The sequence below is a fragment of the Bubalus kerabau genome, chromosome 4 (genome assembly GCF_029407905.1).
Source record: "Bubalus kerabau isolate K-KA32 ecotype Philippines breed swamp buffalo chromosome 4, PCC_UOA_SB_1v2, whole genome shotgun sequence".
NCBI classification, from domain to species: Eukaryota; Metazoa; Chordata; class Mammalia; order Artiodactyla; family Bovidae; genus Bubalus; species Bubalus kerabau.
The window spans coordinates 14,884,898-14,905,616 of record NC_073627.1 but is presented as its reverse complement, the minus strand read 5'-3'; the positions used below and the strand labels follow the sequence as shown (position 1 = coordinate 14,905,616).

The window sequence follows — 20,719 nt, the reverse complement described above, 5'->3', positions numbered from 1 at the left end:
GACCTCAGGCAAAACAAACAACACTCCTGGCTGGCCCAATTTACATAGGACAGGCCCAGGGAGAGATAAACATATAAAAAGAGGAGCCAAGGCTAGCTCGCTGGCTCTCTCTTCCCCGCGTGCGCTGAGGCGCTCTTCTCTTTGCATCTTTGGATCAACGTGCCCTCACGCCTCAGAGGTGGATTTTCCTGCTATCTTCTAAATAAAATAGAGTTGTAACACTGATTTGTCTAAGAGCTATAACATGGTCCTTTCGAGACCTGAGAGCTATAACACGGTCTATCCAAGACCCGAGAGCTGCGACATGCCGAGGGGGCTTTAACGTCCGTCACTCCAAATCTTTGTTGTGACGAGACAAAGAACCGAGGAACATACACTCGCGTGACAACTTGGTTTGGTTTTACATAGCACTTCATATGGAGAAGGCAATGGCACCCCACTCCAGTACTCTTGCCTGGAAAATCCCATGGACGAAGGAGCCTGGTAGGCTGCAGTCCATGGGGTCGCTAAGAGTCGGACACGACTGAGCAACTTCACTTTCACTTTTCACTTTCATGCATTGGAGAAGGAAATGGCAACCCACTCCAGTGTTCTTGCCTGGAGAATCCCAGGGACGGGGGAGCCTGGTGGGCTGCCGTCTATGGGGTCACACAGAGTCAGACACGACTGAAGCGATTTAGCAGCAGCACTTCATATTTTCTTTAAATCTGTAGTTCTCAGCCTTAATGGCTCTTAGGTTACCCTGAGGAAGTGCAACAAATCCCAGTGACTGGACCCCCGTCCCAGATAAATGAAATCAGAATCCCGGGGAGTGGGAGAGTGGCATCAGTGAATCTAAAGCTTCCCAGGTAACTTTACTCTGCAGGCAGGACTGAGAACCAGTGGCCTAGATCCTCAAGTTGGGTGGGGATGGCCTATCTTATACCCTCCAAAGAGAATGAATCAGGTTTGACCAGAGGGTAGACCCTACAAGTCCACACACTTGCGACTGGCAAACTCTGTATTCCTAGAGACACAGCGTAGGAAGCACTGCCCTAGACCAGTCTGCACCCAGGACAAATTAAATCAGAATCCCAGGGTGGGCAGAAACCAGGCAGGAGCTAGGGTTAGAGTTTCTGAGTCCAAGATGCAGCCAAGGCTGAGCACCACTGCTTTAAGTGGTACCTGCTTTGTTTGGAGGAGGAAGTGAAGGCAGGTCTGCCCCCCGTTAACTGCAGGGAGTGACAGTAACCTGGCAGCGGCCAACACTTGAATGATAAGCACTGACTCTCCCAGATCTAGATTTATGGCCTTGGACAAACAACAGAGCCTTACTTTGGCATGGTGCCGTCCTCCCAGCACTAATTAAGGCCTAAATAGTTCTCATCAGCGTGTGCATAAAATAAATGGGCCTCAATTTAAGACAACTTCCCCATTGTGTCCTGGTTAATGTAAGCATGGTTTATAGGTTTTCACATTCATAAATATACTAGCTTTATTTTAACAAGGAGAAAATATTTAAAACTAGATATACCGATTTCTTTTTTTTTTTTTACATGAGGTATTGGGTCACGTAAAAAGATGACATAGGTGGTGATTGATAAGAGGATAACAACATGGACTCTATTCAATCAGTAATCAATATGATTATCAGTAGTGTTTTCAATTTAATTATTGCTTCTTATCGTCATCCATTTCATTAAAGTTCTGGCAGGTAGGGAGAGAAACAGGATGCAGATAGCAGTATGAAGGATGGTAGCTGAATGATAAGACTATACACCCAGAAAATGCAAAGAAATGGCCTGAGTTTATTAAATAATTTGGCAAAGCAGTGAGACAAGAGAAACATCCACCACTGCACTGCTTTCTTTAGCAATTCTGCCTCCCACCAGAAACTCTATACTCATCCCTGGACAGAAAAGAGCATGCCAGCACATGCCATCTGCTTAAGGCTCTAGTTTTGAACCCCTGGACAAAGCGATCTTTTAATAAAGTATTATTACATAAATACATATTTCTCATGTTCTGATTTGGAAACATTAACAAGTGTGAATGAAAACCAATGAAGTCTTCCTTTTCTGCCTCCAGGGACCAAGCTTGAACCAGCTGGGTGACCAACAGCTGCTGCTGAATATGGAAATTAGAAGGCGGCAAACTGGCAAAGAAGTCTAATTGAGCTGGAGCTGGCTTGTTTGGTCCAATAGCTCAGAAGCGAGACCTGGGGATATATGGATCAGAGCCAGGCTGAAGCTGGGCAAAAACACTTAGTGAACTTGGACTTGGGCAAGGTGGGTGCCATGACAGAGATACAGAGCTGGCTGCATGGGCAGTCTCAGAGCCAGCAAGCTGGGGAGAAGGAGGCAACACAGGGTGCAACAGCTGGCATTTCTCCCAGAGGAAGCAAACTGTGCTGACAAGGACTGCTCCCAAGTGCTCCGGGGCTCATTGCTTTTCTTGCAGGCTGGCCTAAGTCTCAGAGAGAATTGGGCTTTGGCTTGGGTAGAGAATGCTGGCTCTAGGCGTAGCTCCTGACTTTAGGATGGCTCACTTGGTATTTTAAATTCCTAGGAGAGTAGTGACAAAGCTAAATTCCTAGGAGAGTAGTAAAAAAAAGACCTTAGCGCCTGCCAAAAATGGGACACAAGACAATAAATGATAACCATGTGATTTTTTTTCTTAGATTAGACTTGAGCAGAGGATAAACCAGAAGATCACACTGGTCCTACCAACCTATCAGGCTCATGGTGGGGCCACACATCCATTCCAAACCTCTACAAAGGGAGTGGGTTATAACTATCTGTGAAGACAGGGCAGCACCATAGAGAAAAAGAGAAAGCAAGACAATCTGTCTAGAAAGACTAAAAGATGTTTTAACCCCTATTGCTTCCCTCAACCCCATGTTTTTTAGATTGTGCCAAGAAAAGCAATTAAGGCATGTTTGATCTCTATCATCTTTTTCTTGATGGTCTATGCTGCTACTGCTGCTGCTGCTAAGTCACTTCAGTCGTGTCTGACTCTGTGCGACCCCATAGATGGCAGCCCACCAGGCTCACCCATCCCTGGGATTCTCCAGGCAAGAACATTGGAGTGGGTTGCCATTTCCTTCTCCAATGCATGAAAGTGAAAAGTGAAAGTGAAGTTGCTCAGTCGTGTCCGACTTTTAGCAACCCCATGGACTGCAGCCCACCAGGCTCCTCCGTCCATGGGATTTTCCAGGCAAGAGTACTGGAGTGGGGTGCCATATGGTCTGTGCTGCTGCTGCTGCTGCTGCTAAGTCGCTTCAGTTGTGTCTGACTCTATGCGACCCCATTGATGGCAGCCAACCAGGCTCCTGCGTCCCTGATATTCTCCAGGCAAGAACAGAGTGGGTTGCCATTTCCTGCTCCAATGCGTGAAAGTGAAAAGTGAAAGTCAAGTCGCTCGGTCGTGTCCGACTCTTCGTGACCCCATGGACTGCAGCCCACCAGGCTCCTCCGCCCATGGGATTTTCCAGGCAAGAGTACTGGAGTGGGGTGCCACTGCCTTCTCCGGATATGGTCTATAGATACATCAAAATGGTCATACCCACTCCCATATTCAGTGACTGGCAATTGTTTAAAGAAATACTTTTAAGTAGGGAATGCAGGGTAGCTATTAAAAATTACTGGGAAGGATATTTTGTGACATGTTAAAAACAGGATGTTGTAAGATTCAATTTTAGTGAAATTGGTTGAAAAGTAAATTCATTAATATTTTGCAGGATGAACCAAAATGCTAACAGCAGTCATCTCTGAAGCATGAGATTACTACTGGTTTTGCTTTACTTCTTTCTTTTTTTCCAAGTTTTAAGAATCATGTGTTAATTTTCCAATCAGAAAGAGTCATTACTTTACAAGAGTTCAAGTTACACTGTGCAACACTACTTTAGACCACAAGACTTTGCTGGAGTTGGCACCAGTGAAAGTGAAAATCGCTCAGTTGTGTCTGACTCTTTGCGACCCCATAGTCCATGGAATTCTCCAGGCTAGAATCCTGGAGTGGGTAACCTTTTCCTTCTCCAGGGGATCTTCCCAACCCAGGGATCAAACCCAGGTCTCCCGCATTGCAGGCGGATTCTTTACCAGCTGAGCCACAAGGGAAGCCCAAGAATACTGGAGTGGGTAGCCTATTCCTTCTCCAGGGGATCTTCCAGACCCGGGAATTGAACTGGAGTCTCCTGCATTGCAGGTGGATTCTTTACCAACTGAGCTATCAGGGAAGCTTGATTTCAGGCTATAGACAAGGAGATGGGACTAAACGTTTCCTCTGGTCACCCATCACCAGAGGATGCTACCCACCGACGCTCCTGAACTCATGGGGGGACAAGCACCCTTGAGGGTAGCAGTCTTTTCTTCTCTGGATAGTTTCAGGAACTCTGGAGTTCGCATTCACCTGGGACAGATCTATCAAGTGGTCAAATTTGGAGACCCGGTGGGTGCTGTTCTGATCTGAGTCTCTCTAACCAGGCAGGGGTTAGAAAACTTTTTTTCTGTAAAGGGCCAAGTAGTAAATACTCCAGGCTTTGTGAAGCACATGAGTTCTGTTTTAAGTACTCATTCTGCCACAGACGAATGAATGTAGCTGTGTTCCAAAATACTGAGTGAATGAACCAGTGTCCTCTTTCCCACGCTGGTGTGAATTGTATCAATAGTTGTCAGGTGACCCCTCCTGGGAACCACTCAAGCTCTGGTCCAGCAGACTCCACCTTGATTGGGACCATCTGAGTGCTGCACAAATGCATCCATGTCTTCTAGAAGAATCTGTTCTTGCCAAGGGGAGGAGCCTTCTGGAAGGTGTTTCTAGAAGCTGTTAACATGATGAAACACAAAGTAGGCCTGGCCAAAGCTGTAAACTGACAATGTTTATGTCAGACACGACTGAGCGACTTCACTTTCACTTTTCACTTCCATGCGTTGGAGAAGGAAATGGCAACCCACTCCAGTGTTCTTGCCTGGAGAATCCCAGGGACGGGGGAGCCTGGTGGGCTGCCGTCTATGGGGTCACACAGAGTCAGACATGACTGAAGTGACTTAGCATAGGATAGCATAGCATGAGCCCTTAGATACTTCTCTCTGGCACTTAGGAACCTCCAAAACCTCCTGCATCTTGTTTTGTATTTCCTTAGCTCAGTGAAGGCACCAAAGGGGTCACTTTGTCTGGAGACTCTCTCTCGTTCATTTCGATACAGCCTCAATTTTCATTCACTCTCCACAAATGCAAAACATGTAATTGAGGCAGAAATAAACAGGTGAAGCCTTGCAGCTTCTAGATACAGAGTCTTCCCTCATGGGTCCTGACTGAACCCACAGCTCAAGGTCAGGGTGAGGTTGTTGTAGATCACATCATCCACTCATAAAGGGAAGGGAATTTAGAAATGTATTGCTCTGACAGAAAGAGGTGGGGTAAAAGCCAGGTCAGAAGTGAAGTTTAAGCAATACTAATAAACAAAGTTCTTGACTGAAATTTAGCAACAGTCAGAATGCTTCATGAGGAAAACATCTTGCAGGACGGTTACACTGATTTTTAAGGTGGAATTCGTGGGCATGTCTGAGTGTGTGTATGTGAACATATGCATAGCCCAGAAAATATGTACAGTATGCACACACACATCTGATCACATTCATCCTTCTAAGTAAATGTCAATTGTCATGGAGAAAATGTGTGTTCAATCCAATGGCCAGAAATCAAATTCTAGACTCTGAGGTCCCCCTCATCCCTCTTGATCCCCGACAACAATCACTCCAGGTGACAGAGATTTCTGCATAGAGGCCCAGAGAAAGTACATAAAAATGAGAAGAAAAGCCAGAGGTTCTCTGAGGTCCTAGGCACAGATGGTGGGGCTGGCTCCGTCCAGGAGGGGAGAACACAGTGTGGACTGGGGCGGGGGCGGGTGGGGAGAGCAAGGGGGCTACTCACGCTGTCATTGCTTCCTTTGTTGTCCTCATACTTCGTTTCTATGTGAATGGAGAATTTCGGCAGAAAGGAGCACTATGGGAAAAGAGAAAGGTTTCATCAGCATACCAGTTTTTTCTCTCTTCACATCTTCAGCTTAGCCTCTGCACGCTCTCCTAGCCTTCTGGTTATGACCACTGTCCAAAACCAGAGATGTTAAGACACTAAGTCCATATCCAAATGTAAGCAAAGCTACTTTTGGCGACGTGAACACAATTTCACCCAGGAGTCAGGCCAGAGAGAATAACTAGGCAATGAGATAAGTTGGTTGGAGAAGGCAATGGCACCCCACTCCAGTACTCTTGCCTGGAAAATCCCATGGACAGAGGAGCCTGGTGGGCTGCAGTCCATGGGGTTGCGAAGAGTTGGACTCGACTGAGAGACTTCACTTTTCACTTTCATGCACTGGAGAAGAAAAATGCAACCCACTCCAGTGTTCTTGCCTGGAGAATCCCAGGGACAGGGGAGCCTGGTGGGCTGCCGTCTATGGAGTCACACAGAGTCAGACACGACTGAAGTGACTTAGCAGCAGCAGCAAGAGAAGTTGGCAAAGAGGACATTTCCCAAAGGAGTATATTCTGTGAGTCCGACCACAGGCTTTATAGAAAACCAACCCCCTGAAACAGAGACAGTCCCAGTTCTAGGGTGCTTCCCTTTAGGGAGCAGCTACCACAGCTAGATACCTGGGAGCCAGCCTTAACCATTATATAAATATTCATAATAAGCTTGAGGTGGTAGAGTAGAGCTTTACGGTTATAAATTATTCAAGTCAGACAGACCTGGCTTTTAGTTTGGGGTTTATCACTTGATAGCCATGTGACTTTGGACAAGTCATTGAACTTATCTGAACCCCAGCAATATTGAAACAGAGACAGCAATGATTACTTAACAGTGACATTGTGAGGGTTAAATGAAACCATGTGCGTAAAATGTATCAGTTCTGCGTATCGAGCAAACATTTAACAAATCAGTATAAGGCTGCATGTGAACTTGACATGAAAGACAGTCTGTCTTTCTGCTGGCACGGGGGAGAAAAACCCCAAATGCACATCACCCTGACACCCGCATCTCACTGAGCCCATTCCACGTATTCAGTAGATGAAGGGTTAGCATAGCTTGAGAGGAGGATTTTGATGGAGGTCGATGTGGCATTCCTCCTGCTGGCGTTGGCCCTGAGCTGGGCATTAACCTTCCTGACCTCCAGAGATAGGATCGCAGACTACAGGCTAAAAGGACCCAGCAACCCCAATGGGAGTTGCAGGTATTGGAGGAGTGAGGCTTGGGTCCACATGCTCCCAGTTCCAAGAAGCTGCCTCTTTTACTTATCCAGTGTTCATAGACCCGGCACTGGTCTCAGTGCTTCCAAGTTCTAATTCATTTATTCCTTCTAACTATCCCATGAAATAGGAACTATTATCATTATCTTTTTTTAAAAAAATTGGAATATAATTGCTTTGCAATGTTGTTTTGGTTTCTGCTGTACAACAATGCAAGTCAGCCATAATTATTTGGATAGCCCCTCCTTCCAGAACCTCCCTCAGCCCTCCCATCCCACCCCTCTAGGCCATCATCACAGAGCACCAAGCTGAGCTCCTGGTGCCATACAGTAGCTTCCTGCTAGCTCTCGATTTTACACGTGGTAGGATATAGACGTTAATGCGACTCTCAATTCAATCTCGCGACTATGTCCCCAAGTCTGTTCTCCATGTTTGCACCTCTATTCCTGCCCTGCAAACAGGTTCATCAATGCCATTTTAATAGATTTCATATATGTTTTAATATACATTTGTTTTGCTCTTTCTGAATTACTTCACTCCGTATTGACAGGCTCAACTTTCATCCACCTCACTACAACTGACTCAACTTCATTCTTTTTATGGCTGAGTAATAGTCCATTGTATATATGTGCCACCTCTTCTTTATCCATTCTTCTGCCAATGGACATCTAGGTTGCTTCTATGTCCTGGCTACTGGTTAAGTACATGGCCCACGACCACACAGCTAGTAAAAAGTAAAGTCGTGATCCAAAGTCTGTGGCCTGTTCAGTGTCCATGCTCTTGATGAAGACCTCACTGGTTTTCAGGATGAGACTGCTGAACCTGTAGCAGCAGCACCCTGGAACTTCTAAGAAAGGCAGATTTCTGGGCGCAGTGCCAGACCCACTGAATCAGAAACTCAGGGGATGGGGCTCAAGCATTTTTCTTTGTCAAGCCTTGCAGCATGCTACTGCACGTGTAAGCTGGAAAACCACCCCACTATACCATGTATGGGAAGGAAAGAGAGAAGATGCAGTATCTAAAATCCCGTGGTCCACCATACACACCCTTGCCCCACTTGGTCATCTCATGGTGGCCGTGATCCCCTTTCAGCTCCACTGAGTTCCCCCAAGTGGCATCTGTGCAAGAAAGCAGAGGCCTTTGATGTACCATTGATAATTCTCCTGACATCACATGTCTGTGTGCATTCAGCGTTCATCTGTCTTAATCCGAGTGAAACAAGCAAGCTGAACCGTGACTAAGGAAACATGGAAACAATCAATCCCAGTAATTGCCTTTATGGAGAACGAAGCCGTGCGATCATTCATTAACACCTTCTTTGCTGTCTCCTCTCAAACCTCTCGCTGCACAACTGCTGCCCTCACATCCAGACCCAGGGTTCTATGGAGGGGCCACCTGTCATGAACCAAGAGCCCCACCACAGAGCTCTCAATAGCCTTGTGAACTTGAGAACATGAACCTGCAGAGACTTTTCAAAATAACAAGCTTCAGGTGAACCGATTTGTCCTTTTTTAACCCATCATTTGGCTTCTCCGGTGGCTCAGCCAGGGAAAGAATCCGCCTGCAACACAGGAGCCACAGGTGACATGGGTTTGATCCCTGGGTCAGGAAGATTTCCTGGAGGAGAGCATGGCAGTTCACTCTAGTATTCTTGCATGGAGAATCCCACAGGCAGAAGAGCCTGGCAGGCTACAGTCTGTAGGATCCCAAAGAGTTGGACACGACTGAAGTGACTTAGCATGTCTGCAACCCAAAATTCATGAGGCTCAATCCAATGTGTGCACAGTACCAAGCAGCCAAAGAACGGAGCTGTCCAGGGTGGGAGGTGGGTCTAGGTGAGTCAGAGTGGAACCCGTAAAGAGTTTTTAATCAGCTGAATCTCTAAACCACTTAACTAAGGTCAAACAAGTGAATTTTAGCATTCAAAATTCAAACAAGTGAATTTTGGATATTAAATCCAAAATATGAAATGCAAAACTCTTATGCAAATTAACAGATGTTGTTATTTTTGAGTCAAGGGACTTAGGTTATTTTCATGTCAGAATGGCAACCCTGCAAGAGGCTTGAAGGGTACTTGGTTTTGGCAAGGCAATGGGAAGACACGGACAGGCCAGCCCCAGGCTGCTCAGCTCTATCTCCTTCAGCAGTGGTTTGGGACTGATAATCCCCTTAGGATATCAACGGCTGATTCTCAGAGCCCTGTAGTATACATTGCTTCGTGTTAAAATCTGAAGTGTCTCTGGCTTGGGGCATTTTTGACACTATCACTAAAATCTTTCCAACTAGATGTCCATCTTGAGATCAACTCCTGCTTCTCCCAAGTAGGTTAGCTTCCCTAAAAATCCTAATCCTCAGTCAGTTCAGTCGCTTAAGTCACGTCCAGCTCTTTGCGACCTCATGGACTGTAGCATGCCAGGCTTCCCTGTCCATCACCAACTCCCGGAGCTTGCTCAAACTCATGTCCATTAAGTTGGTGATGCCATCCGACCATCTCATCCTCTGTCATCCCCTTCTCCTCCTGCCTTCAATCTTGCCCAGCATCAGGGTCTTTTCCAATCAGTCAGTTCTTTGCATCAGGTAGCCAAAGTATTAGACTTTCAGCTTCAGCATCAGTCCTTCCAATGACTATTAAGAGTTGATTTCCTTTAGGATGGACTGGTTGGATCTCCTTGCAGTCTACGGGACTCTCAAAAGTCTTCTCCAACACCACAGTTCAAAAGCATCGATTCTTCGGCACTCAGCTGTCTTTATAGTCCAACTCTCACATCCACACATGACTACTGGAAAAACCATAGCTTTGACTAGACAGACCTTTGTCAGCAAAGTAATGTCTCTGCTTTTTAATTCACTATCTAGGTTGGCCATAGCTTTTCTTCCAAGGAGCAAGTGTCTTTTAATTTCATGGCTGCAGTCCCCATCCACAGTGATTTTGGAGCCCTCCCAAAATAAGTCTTTCATTGTTTCCATTGTTTCCCCATCTATTTGCCATGAAGTGATGGGACTGGATACCATGATCTTAGTTTTCTGAATGTTGAGTTTTAAGCCAATTTTTTCACTCTTCACTTTCACTTTCATCAAGAGGCTCTTTAGTTCTTCGCTTTCTGCCATAAGGGTGGTGTCATCTGCATATCTGAGGTTATTAATATTTCTCCCAGCAATCTTGATTCCAGCTTGTGCTTCATCCAGCCCGGCATTTCGCATGATATGCTCTGAATATAAGTTAAATAAGCAGGGTGACAATATACAGCCTTGACATATTCCTTTCCTGATTTGGAACCAGTCTGTTGTTCCTCTAATCCTAATCGAGTTTAAACCATTGAGTAAGACTTTTTTTCCTTTCTCCCTAGCTGGCTCCCTATTGCATGTCACCACTGAGGTTATCTTAAACCCCTTCCCTTCTCAAGACCCATGCTTGGCTTCACTCTTCCTTCCTTGCAGTTGATAATTTTGGTTCATAGTTTAACAATGACACAGATCAAGTGACAGGAACACCTACTTTTCCCCTCTCCTCCATTGTCGCAAATCTGCTTCTTTATGCTGCTTCCTATTCTTTGTGAATCAGAGAAAGATGCTGCCTTCTTTATCCCAATGGGGAAAAAAAATAATATAATGATCAGAACTGAGACACAGAGGAGTCATCAGACCTGAGATGTATCGACTTGGGCAAATTATTTTCCCATCCCCAGCAGGGATAATTTTTTTCTACTCTGTAGGCGTGCTGAGAAGATCAGTGAGGATCATTCAGGTAAACCCAGCACAGTACCTGGCACAGAGTAGGTGCATGGTTAAATATATTTGTAAGTTTCTTCTCTGGAAACTTGTTTCATTGATTATTTGCATCCTCTCCCTGCTTCCTTCCTACTGCCTAAAAATATAATGAAAAATAAACAAGCATCTTAAAAAACAAACAAGCATCAAATAACCTCAGTTATGTTTCTTCTGATCTAAAACCAATGCCACTCCTCCTTGTCTTCACAACCAAACTCTATTAAAAGAATAGTTGATGCTTGCTGGCTCTATTTTTCCACCTCCTATCTTTTTTCTCAAGCAGCGCAATATGGTATGGAAGGACTGATTATCAGAGCATTTGCAAAGCAGCACTGCTTCTCCATCTACACCCCGTAGGCCTCCCTAAACTGTTTTCTGTGTGTGTGTGTGTGTGTGTGTTAAGTTGTTTCAGTCATGTCTGACTCTTCGCGACTCCATGGACTATAGCACTTCAGGCTCCTCTGTCCACAGGATTCTCCAGGCAAGAATACTGGATTGCCATTTCCTCCACCAGGGGGTCTTCTGACCCAGGGAACGACTTCGTGTTTCTTGTGTCTCCTGCGCTGGCAGGCAGGTTCTTTACCACCAGTACCACCTGAGAAGCCCACACTGTTTAATACGACTAAGCAACTCCTTCAGCGACAGCAGCTCTCTTCCCTCCTCTGGTCCTTCAACGAAAGTGGTCCCTCTGGTTCTGCCCTCCACCCTATTTACTTGCTCCAATTGAGCTCATCTGTTTCTGAATTTTCCATGACTCATTTTTATGAATCCTCCGTAATTGACATGTCTCACTCGGCTGCCCTTCTCACAGGTCCAGATGCCCACTGGCTGTCCCCGACAAGGGTCCTCTAGGCACATCAAACTTGAAACATCCATACTGAATCTGAATGTTCTGCACTGTACGAGTTTCCCAGAGCTGTCAAATTACCATGAATCTGGCGGCTTAAAACAACAGAAATGTATCTTCTCATGATCCTAGAGTCCAGAAGTCTGAAATCAAGATGTTGGCAATGTTGTGCTCCCTCTGAAGGCTCTAGGCTTCCAGTGGCCTAGCTTCTCCCACCTCTCCCAGCTTCCAGTGGCCCCAGGGGCTCCTTGGTCTGTGGCTGCAACTCCAATCTCTGCCTCTGTCTCCACATCACCTTCTTCCCTCCATATGTCCCTCTGTCCTCTTCTTATAAGACAACAGTTATTGGATTTATCCTGTCTTAAATCTGGTGTGATTTCATCTCTCATCTCAAGGTGCTTAACTAATAACACCTGCAAAGATTCAACTTCCAAATAAAGTCACACTTGAGGTTTTGGTGGACATGAATATTAAGGGGGACGTTATTCCACCTACTATTTGATACACTCACCCATCACAAACAGTGAACTTCTGGGTCCTGCTGACTCAGTTTCTCTCCTTGAGGGGAAGACCTGGAGTCTTCTGCTTCTGACCTGAATCTTCTTTTCTGGCTTTGCCTGGTATTCATCCCATAGCCCGTCACAGAAGATCACTTCCCATTTCATTAAACACTCTGGCTGCCATCACTTCCCATTTCATTAAACACTCTGGCTGCCATGTTTTTTGCCCACAATGCCCTTAGCTTGATATTTCTTTCCTAAATCTTACCATTTCAAACACCACTTCAGAATGATTATCTGGTGTATACAGGTAGCATCCTGTTTGTATTTTTGTCACAGCATTTATCTCCTTTTCCATCATCACATTGAGCTGTCTATCCGGCTCACCAACCAAATGACAAGCTCCAATGCTATTCCAGTAGAAGGATCCCTCCCCTACAACCCGCTGCCATTAGGAATGGTGGGAGTCCCTGTCTCCTCAGTTATTCAGGCATCAAAGCATCTATTTTACCTCCAGGTTGCCTGAATCTGCTTTCTGTGACAAAGGGCTTTGCTTCAGCTGGGAAGATACCACCTAACCTAGTCATTCTCAAATATCTAGGGGGTGGGGAAGGGAGCACCCCATCTTCCAACCATGGACTTTCTCAAAATACATGCTATCCCCTAGGGATTTGGACACATTTCCTAGAGAGGGGGATTCCATATCACTGAGGGAACTGTCAGAAGTGTGGGAGTGGGAAAAAAGTTGGGAATCCTGACATAACCAAACTTGCATGATGCAAGAAGAGAGGTTATCAGGAGTGTCACTCATTGGCTAAAACTGTCTATCAGATCAGATCAGATCAGATCAGTTGCTCAGTCGTGTCTGACTCTTCGAGACCCCATGAATCGCAGCACACCAGGCCTCCCTGTCCATCACCAACTCCCAGAGTTCACTCAGATTCACGTCCATCGAGTCAGTGATGCCATCCAGCCATCTCATCCTCTGTCGTCCCCTTCTCCTCCTGCCCCCAGTCCCTCCCAGCATCAGAGTCTTTTCCAATGAGTCAACTCTTTGCATAAGGTGGCCAAAGTATTGGAGTTTCAGCTTTAGTATCATTCCTTCCAAAGAAATCCCAGGGCTGATCTCCTTCAGGATGGACTGGTTGGATCTCCTTGCAGTCCAAGGGACTCTCAAGAGTCTTCTCCAACACCACAGTTCAAAAGCATCAAAAACTGTCTAAGGGATTCAGAATACTCCTATGTTCTCCATGTCACTTGGTTGGCCCATAGCAACATGGTGGTTGTTGTTCAGCTGCTAAGTCATGTCTGACTCTTTATGACTCCATGGACTTCATGTAGCACACCAGGCTTCCCTGTCCTTCACTATCTTCCAGAGTTTGCTCAGATTCACGTCCAATGAGTTGGTGATGCTATGGAACCATCTCATCCTCTGTCACCCGATTCTCCTTTCACCTTCAATCTTTCCTAGCATTGTGGAGGAAAGACTAAAATACTCATGGTAGACAGAGTTCTAAGATGGTCTCCAAGATTCCCAGCCCCTGGTATAATTCCTGGTATAACTGCACATCTTGCATAATCCCTCCCCTTAAGTGTAGATGAGACCTATGAATAAAGACTTCCCTGGTGGCTCAGACAGTAAAGAATCTGCCTCCAACAGGGGAGATCTGGGTTTGATCCCTCGGTCAGGAAGATCCCCTGGAGAAGGGCATGGCAACCCACTCCAGTATTCTTGCCTGGAGAATTTCATGGATGGGGTAGGCTGGCTGATTCCAGTCCACTGGATCCCAAAGAGGTGGACATGACTGAGTGACTAACACTTTCACTTTCACTACTCTTCTGAATAGATTACCATGGGGATCAGATAAGTGTGGAGTGGAAGTCGCTCAGTCGTGTCTGACTCTTTGCGACCCCCTGGACTATAGAGTCCATGGAATTCTCCAGGCCAGAATACTGGAGTGGGTAGCCATTCCCTTCTTCAGGGGATTTTCCCAACCAGGGATCGAACCCAGGTCTCCCACAATGCAGGCAAGATTCTTTACCAGCTGAGCCATCAGGGAAGCCCCCTGGGGATCAGATAATGTTGCATTATATAAGACTTCATTTTTTCTTTTATTCCTTTTTGCTATGCTGGGTCTTCACTGCTGTGCATGGCTTTCCCTAGTTGAGGCAAGTGGGGGTTACTCTTCATTGTGGTGTGCGGTCTTATCTTGTGGAGCATTGGCTCTAGGGCATTCGAGCTTCAGTAGATGCAGCTCACAGGTTTAGTTGCTCCACAGCATGTGGAATCTTCTTGGACCAGGCATCGAACCCACATTCTCTGCATTGGCAGGTGGACTCTTATCCACTGTACCACCAGGGAAATCCAAAGCAGGTTGGTTTTGAGGAAGTAAGCTGCTATGTCCTAGAGTGCCATGTGGCTAGAACCTGAGGGAAGTGTCTAAGAGCCAAGAGTGACGCCTGGAGGCCAGCCAACTAGAAAATCAGACTTCAGTCCTACAACCACAAGAAATGGAATTCTGCCGAAAACCAGTAAGCTTGGAAGAGGACCTTGAGAGTCAGATGACATTGCAACTATGGCTGAGATTTTGATTTCGGCCTGATGAGACTCTGAACCAAGGACTCAGTTAACCTGAGCCCCAGTGGAAACGCTGAGAAAATAAATTTGTGAAGTTTTAAGTCACCACATCTGTGAGGCATTTATTATACAGCAATAGAAAACCAATATAACACACAACCTCAAGAATACAACCACTGCTTCCCTTCCTAATCACTCATTTGGCTCTCATCTGAGTAAAGTGTCACGGACTTTGAGATTTGAACATATCTAGGAAAACGGGATGGGGAATTTGTACTCTTTCTAACTTAGTTCCCTCTGTAATGTCATCCCTTCTGTCAATGGCCACTGCTAACTGCCCAGGGTGATATTTGCTAGAAACTGATGCCATGAAACTTGCCACTGATTGTTGTCCAGATGCAGCAGTGTGCACCCAGCCCACAGGGAGCAAGTGTGGTTGCTCAGTAGAAAGAATACAGGTTTTGGAGTGAAACAACATTTAATTCAAACTCCGGCTTCTTTTCTGAAGAAACTGAGACCTTCGGCGAATTCCTTAATCACTCTGAGCTTAAGTTTTCTCGTCTGTAAAATGGATACGATACCAATCTCTTAGCTGTGGAGTGAGATAATAAATGTCCAAGGCCAGGCCAAGGTCTGGCTGAACAGATACCACAGAAACGTTGGTGTGCCTCATTGTACTCCTCTGCATGAAATCCCACAGCCCAGATGGGGACTAAATAGAGATGGCATGTGTGTAGGGAGACTCCTCCACTGTGTGTGTGTGTAAGGATGCCTTAGGAGGCTGTGAATTTGTTGAAGTGGCAGCAACAGTGTTCACCTGATCAGTCCTTCCTGTGACATGGATGGCAGCAGCTAATCATGGAGCAGGCTTCCGTCCTTCCAGCCTTGCTCTGACCCCTAACTTGTTGTATTTTGAGGACACATCAACACATCTTCCAGGTCCATCCTCTTTACTGTCTTCCTTTTCCTAAAGCAGCTCCTCTTTCTACACAGGGGCCCTTTCCTTTCACCTCGTCTCAGATTTCCTTGACCCCTTTGCCAATTTCACACAGGGAAACAAGAATACTACCAGAATTTTCATGAGTTACTAGATCTTAAAGCTTTATGCCTGCTGGTTCACTTAGCCTTATTTTAAAAAACCGAGGCTGAGAGAAGCTAAGAAATAGCATCAAAAGACAGCATTTGGGAGCCCCAGAGGGTCCCATGAGATGAGCCTGCTTACAGGCAGAGGGTTGGGGCAGTGACTACAGAGCAGCACAATGAAGCAGAGAGAGGGCCATGAAATAGCCTCATCCCTCAGAGTCTAGGGGACATTAATGAGTTCATTTCAGCCCCTCCTCTGCCCTCTTCCTCCCCTGGACCCATTCAAGATCTAGAACCTTCTCCCTCATGAAAAATCTCTTTCTTTCTCTTGTTGACTAGAAAAGCAGCTTGGCCAGAGGATCGTTAACAAATATTCCCTTTATTAGATCCAGGGTTTATTTTGCCTCTGCTGCTGCTGCTGCTAAGTCCCATCAGTCACGTCTGACTCTGTGCGACCTCACAGACGGCAGCCCAACAGGCAACTCTGTCCCTGGGATTCTCCAGGCAAGAATACTGGAGTGGGTTGCCATTTCCTTCTCCATTGCATGTAAGTGAAAAGTGAAAGTGAAGTTGCTCAGTCATATCCGACTCTTAGCGACCCCATGGACTGTAGCCTACCAGGCTCCTTTGTCCATGGGCCCCTAAAAATAACACAGGTATCATGGAGAAATCGGGGAAAGGAGGAAAAAAAACTCTTGTCATCTCCTCTTTGATTTGCTAGCTTAGATCCTCCTAAGCTAGAAGAATCTTACTAGTGTTGCTCTCATCTGCTCCCCACCAGGACTAACTTCCTTTGTACCCAGCATCTGAGCATCCTTAATCTGCCTTCCAAACACAATGTGATCCACTGGAATGAATCTCTTATTGGAAAGTGATCATCAGGTAGCTGTGAAATCTCCAGCATCTGAAACCGAATGTGCAGGAAAGTGATGTTCCCTGTTAACACTAAAAACATGTACTTGTATCTCTTGGAAGTGATAGAGGGAAATCTGCAGTCAGGAAGAAGAAATCCAGGAAAGATGAGTGAAGTATCTGGGCTCCTTGCAAGAATAATTTCCAGACACAGACATACCTCAGTTCAGTGTCAGGAAAAGGAAAGCAGCATATGCAAAATGCACGGCAGGGCTCAATTTTCTATTCACTACAGACATGCTTTGGAAAAAAAAAAACGAAAGAGCTATTTTTAGTCCAGTGATTGATTAGGGTTGCTATGGCAATAAGAATCACTTACAAGAAGGAAAGTGAATGTAAGCGAGTCTTAAAGTGAAAGAGGCAAGTGCACTGGAAATTTTATAGTCGGTTTCTGGGTGGTGCTGGGAGCCTGGCTGCATTGTCTACACCTGCGGAGGGAGAGAAGGGATGGTGGCTGCAGAGAACAGGCCAGGGAGACAAGTCTGAGGCTCTCTGGGGGCTCCATACTTCAAAAACATGCAGAGGTGAAACTTCTGGAAGACCTGCATTATCCACTTTGAGATCATCATTATTGTCATACTATATCCCCCACATTGCCCAGTGCATGGTGGAAACTGCAAGCTAAAGGGTACTAATCCCTCCCATACCAGTGAAGCAAAAATCGTATTCTAAAAGTATGTTTCTAAAACTTAACCTCATCTGGTGGGGTTGTTAAAAACAGATTCAAGACTCCTTTCCTAATGACTTGCTTTCAGAAAGTTGGGAGTCCCAGAGCCCAGACCTGAACCTAGAACTTGATTTTTTTTAAAAAAATAGCTTTATTCACTCCCATATTATTCTCTCATTTCAAGTGTACAGATGGGTGGTTCTTAGTCTATTCATTGAGGTGTGCAACCATAACTACAATCTAATCTTATACTACTTCATCACCCTAAATAGAAGCCCTGTACCCATTAGCAGTCACTCCAACCTCCTCCCCTACCTCACGCCTGAAGCAACCACTAATCTATTTTCTGTCTCCGATTTGTCTATTCTGGACATTTAATATAAATGGAATAACATAGTATGTGGTCTTTTGTGTTTGGATTCTCTCAGCGTCCTTTTTATGGCAGAATAATATTCCATTGTATGGATATACCATTTTAAATGTTGATCAGTTGACGTGTACTTGTGTCCACTCTTTGGTTATTATGAATAATGCTTCCACGGACATTCTTGTAGGTGCTTTGTGTGAACATGTCTTTTTGTTTCTCTTGGGTATATACTTAGAGTGGAACTGTTCATCATAGGGTTATGTTTAACTTTTTGAGGACCTGCCAGATGCCATGGCTGCACCATTTTGAATTCCCACCAGTCGTGTCCGAGAGCGCCAGGCTCTCCATAACCTTGTCAGCACTTGTAATTGCCCAGTGTTTCTCAACCCCAGGAAGTTCTGGAATAACTTTGGGTCAAAATGATGATCTGAGGTAACCATTCCTCAGTCCAATCAGAGACACACAGACAAGACTCAACACTGAGGTAATAATGACAAAACTATGGATACTGTACTATCATCAGGCACTGTCTCAAGTATTTGGTGTATAATAATTCATTTATTCACTCCTTAACCCTCTCATACAACTCTGTGAGGGTCATTTTATAGACAAGAAAACGAAGGCAGGGAAAGGTTGAATAGTATGCCCCAAATCATACATTTACATGATGGCTCTGGAATGGACCAACTCAGGCTGTCTGGCTCTGAGTTCAAGCTCATGACTCCACATCCTGCTGCCTGTTGAGTATTAGGAAGGCACGTGAGTGTTTCCATTGGAGTTTAGGTGCTCAGCTGCGGGTAAGGGTGGTTAAGGTCCCTCAGTATGTCCTGTGGCCAATGACAGCAGATAAAACATGTGTGTGTGTGCATCCATCTAATGATCAGTTCAGTTCAGTTGCACAGTCATTCTGACTCTTTGTGATCCAGTGCAGCATGCCAGGCTTCCCTGCCCATTACCAACTCGCGGAGCTAGCTCAAACTCATGTCCATCGAGCCAGTGATGCCATCTAACTGTCTAATGATAGATGTGCCTACTTTAAATAAGCCCAAAGAGGCTTATTCAAATAGGAGGCACCCAAAAGATATATTGGGGGAATAATTAATAATTTAAGAAATTTACAGTGGTACTCCTTTAAAATGCCAAAATATCCTAGTACCTTTAAAATACAATCATTTTCAAAAATTCAAATGTCAATATGATGACTTAAGATAACTCCTACTGTGGAAGTGCTCTTATTTAAAAAAATTCTTTTTTGGCCATGTGGCTTGCAGGATCTTAGTTCCCTGACCAGGGACTGAACCCAGGCCTTGACAGTGAACAGACCAAGTCCTAACCACTGGACCTCCAGGGAACTCCCCTGGAAGTACTTCAAAAGTACTTGCCCAAAACCAGGAAGGGCATGAATTCTCAGGTGTGAAAAAAATATTACAAGTGAACAAATGTTCGTTACTGCACTGTTGGTCCTATAAAGGACAGGCAAACAACCCCAGAGTCCACCAGTAGAATGTTGGTTAAGTACATTGTCGTGAACTCTAAAGGTTTTTAAAAAGCAAAGAGCAAAACAGAACAACCTCATTTTTGCAAAAAGAGGGGGAAAAAAGCATGTTAGCATTTGCACAGAAAAAACAGAGGAATAGATATCAAAATATTTTCATAGAGGAGAAAAGTTAAATTATGGGGCCCTTTAATTTTCTGTGATACAGTTTCTTGTAGGACTTGAATTTTATAATAAATATTTACTTTTTCAGTAAGCAGAAAAAATTCAAATCCAATTTAAAAAGTACATAAACACATCCATGATATCCCAAAGTGACTATATTATATCTAACGGAAGTCACAAGATGACTAAAAATTTTCACTGTTTCAAGTGGTTCCTGTATCACACTTTTATGGAGTCTTAGAACGAGATGGATCTGAGACGTGATACAGTTCAGTAGTTCAAACCACTTTTTAAATGGCATCGAGTTCTTTCTTCAAATAATATGTTAGGTAAGTATCTGGTGGCTAGTGAGGCATGTTCATGGAACTTCCTGGACCAAAAGAAGAAAAGTTTGAAAATCGCTGACTGAGCCCAGTAATACAATGCTTTATTTCTGGTTACCAGCCGAAATTCTTCCATGTCTGAGAGCCAGCATTTTACAAGGAGGCTTGGAGTCAAGAAAATTAAATGTAAGAGTTGAGACTCTGGCTTGGGGCAGATAAAGTACTTATAGGCTTTTAAAAGATCATTTCCTTTTAGCGTTTATCTGGAATTCAATGCATTCCTCTCTGACCATCTTGTTCTGAAACTCTATCAGACTTGATCTTCTCTCTAATGGAACCCCCATGAAGACATTGATTCGCTGGTACTATATTCTGTATTATCATATTAAATATACTCCAAAGCCATAAAGGGAATTTCAGCTTGAGAAGGGATCATTCAAAAAACTGAACTTGCAAATGCCTCGTCCTTTCAATAACAGGAGACTTACGTTCATATTGTTCCAGTGAACCTAGTGAAATAAGTCTAATGGTTAAGATTTATTATCTTCTAGGAATTCAGAGCTGGAGCCTGTGCTATTTGTAAAACAGCAGACTGTGGGTGGTGAATCTGTATGTAGAGGCAGTAGACAACTTAGATTTTAAAGTACCTTTCAACTTTTAAAATTCTTCATTGGGAAATTTTTACCCTTCCATTTTGACTGAAGATTTGTCCCATAGTTGGAAGGTAATATAAACTCTTTTGTGCATAGAAAATCTTTAATAGACACAACAGTTTCAAGAAGGTGTAT

General features: G+C 44.7%; 1 protein-coding gene across 1 annotated transcript in view; it reads right to left on the bottom strand.

Moving 5' to 3' along the window:
- PITPNC1 (phosphatidylinositol transfer protein cytoplasmic 1) overlaps positions 1 to 20,719 on the bottom strand; it is a 156,592-nt gene that overhangs the window by 78,144 nt on the left and 57,729 nt on the right. The window contains exon 5 of the mRNA XM_055575483.1: positions 5,914 to 5,985. Within this exon, the coding sequence (XP_055431458.1) occupies positions 5,914 to 5,985 (72 nt within the window). The remainder of the gene's footprint in view (positions 1 to 5,913; positions 5,986 to 20,719) is intronic.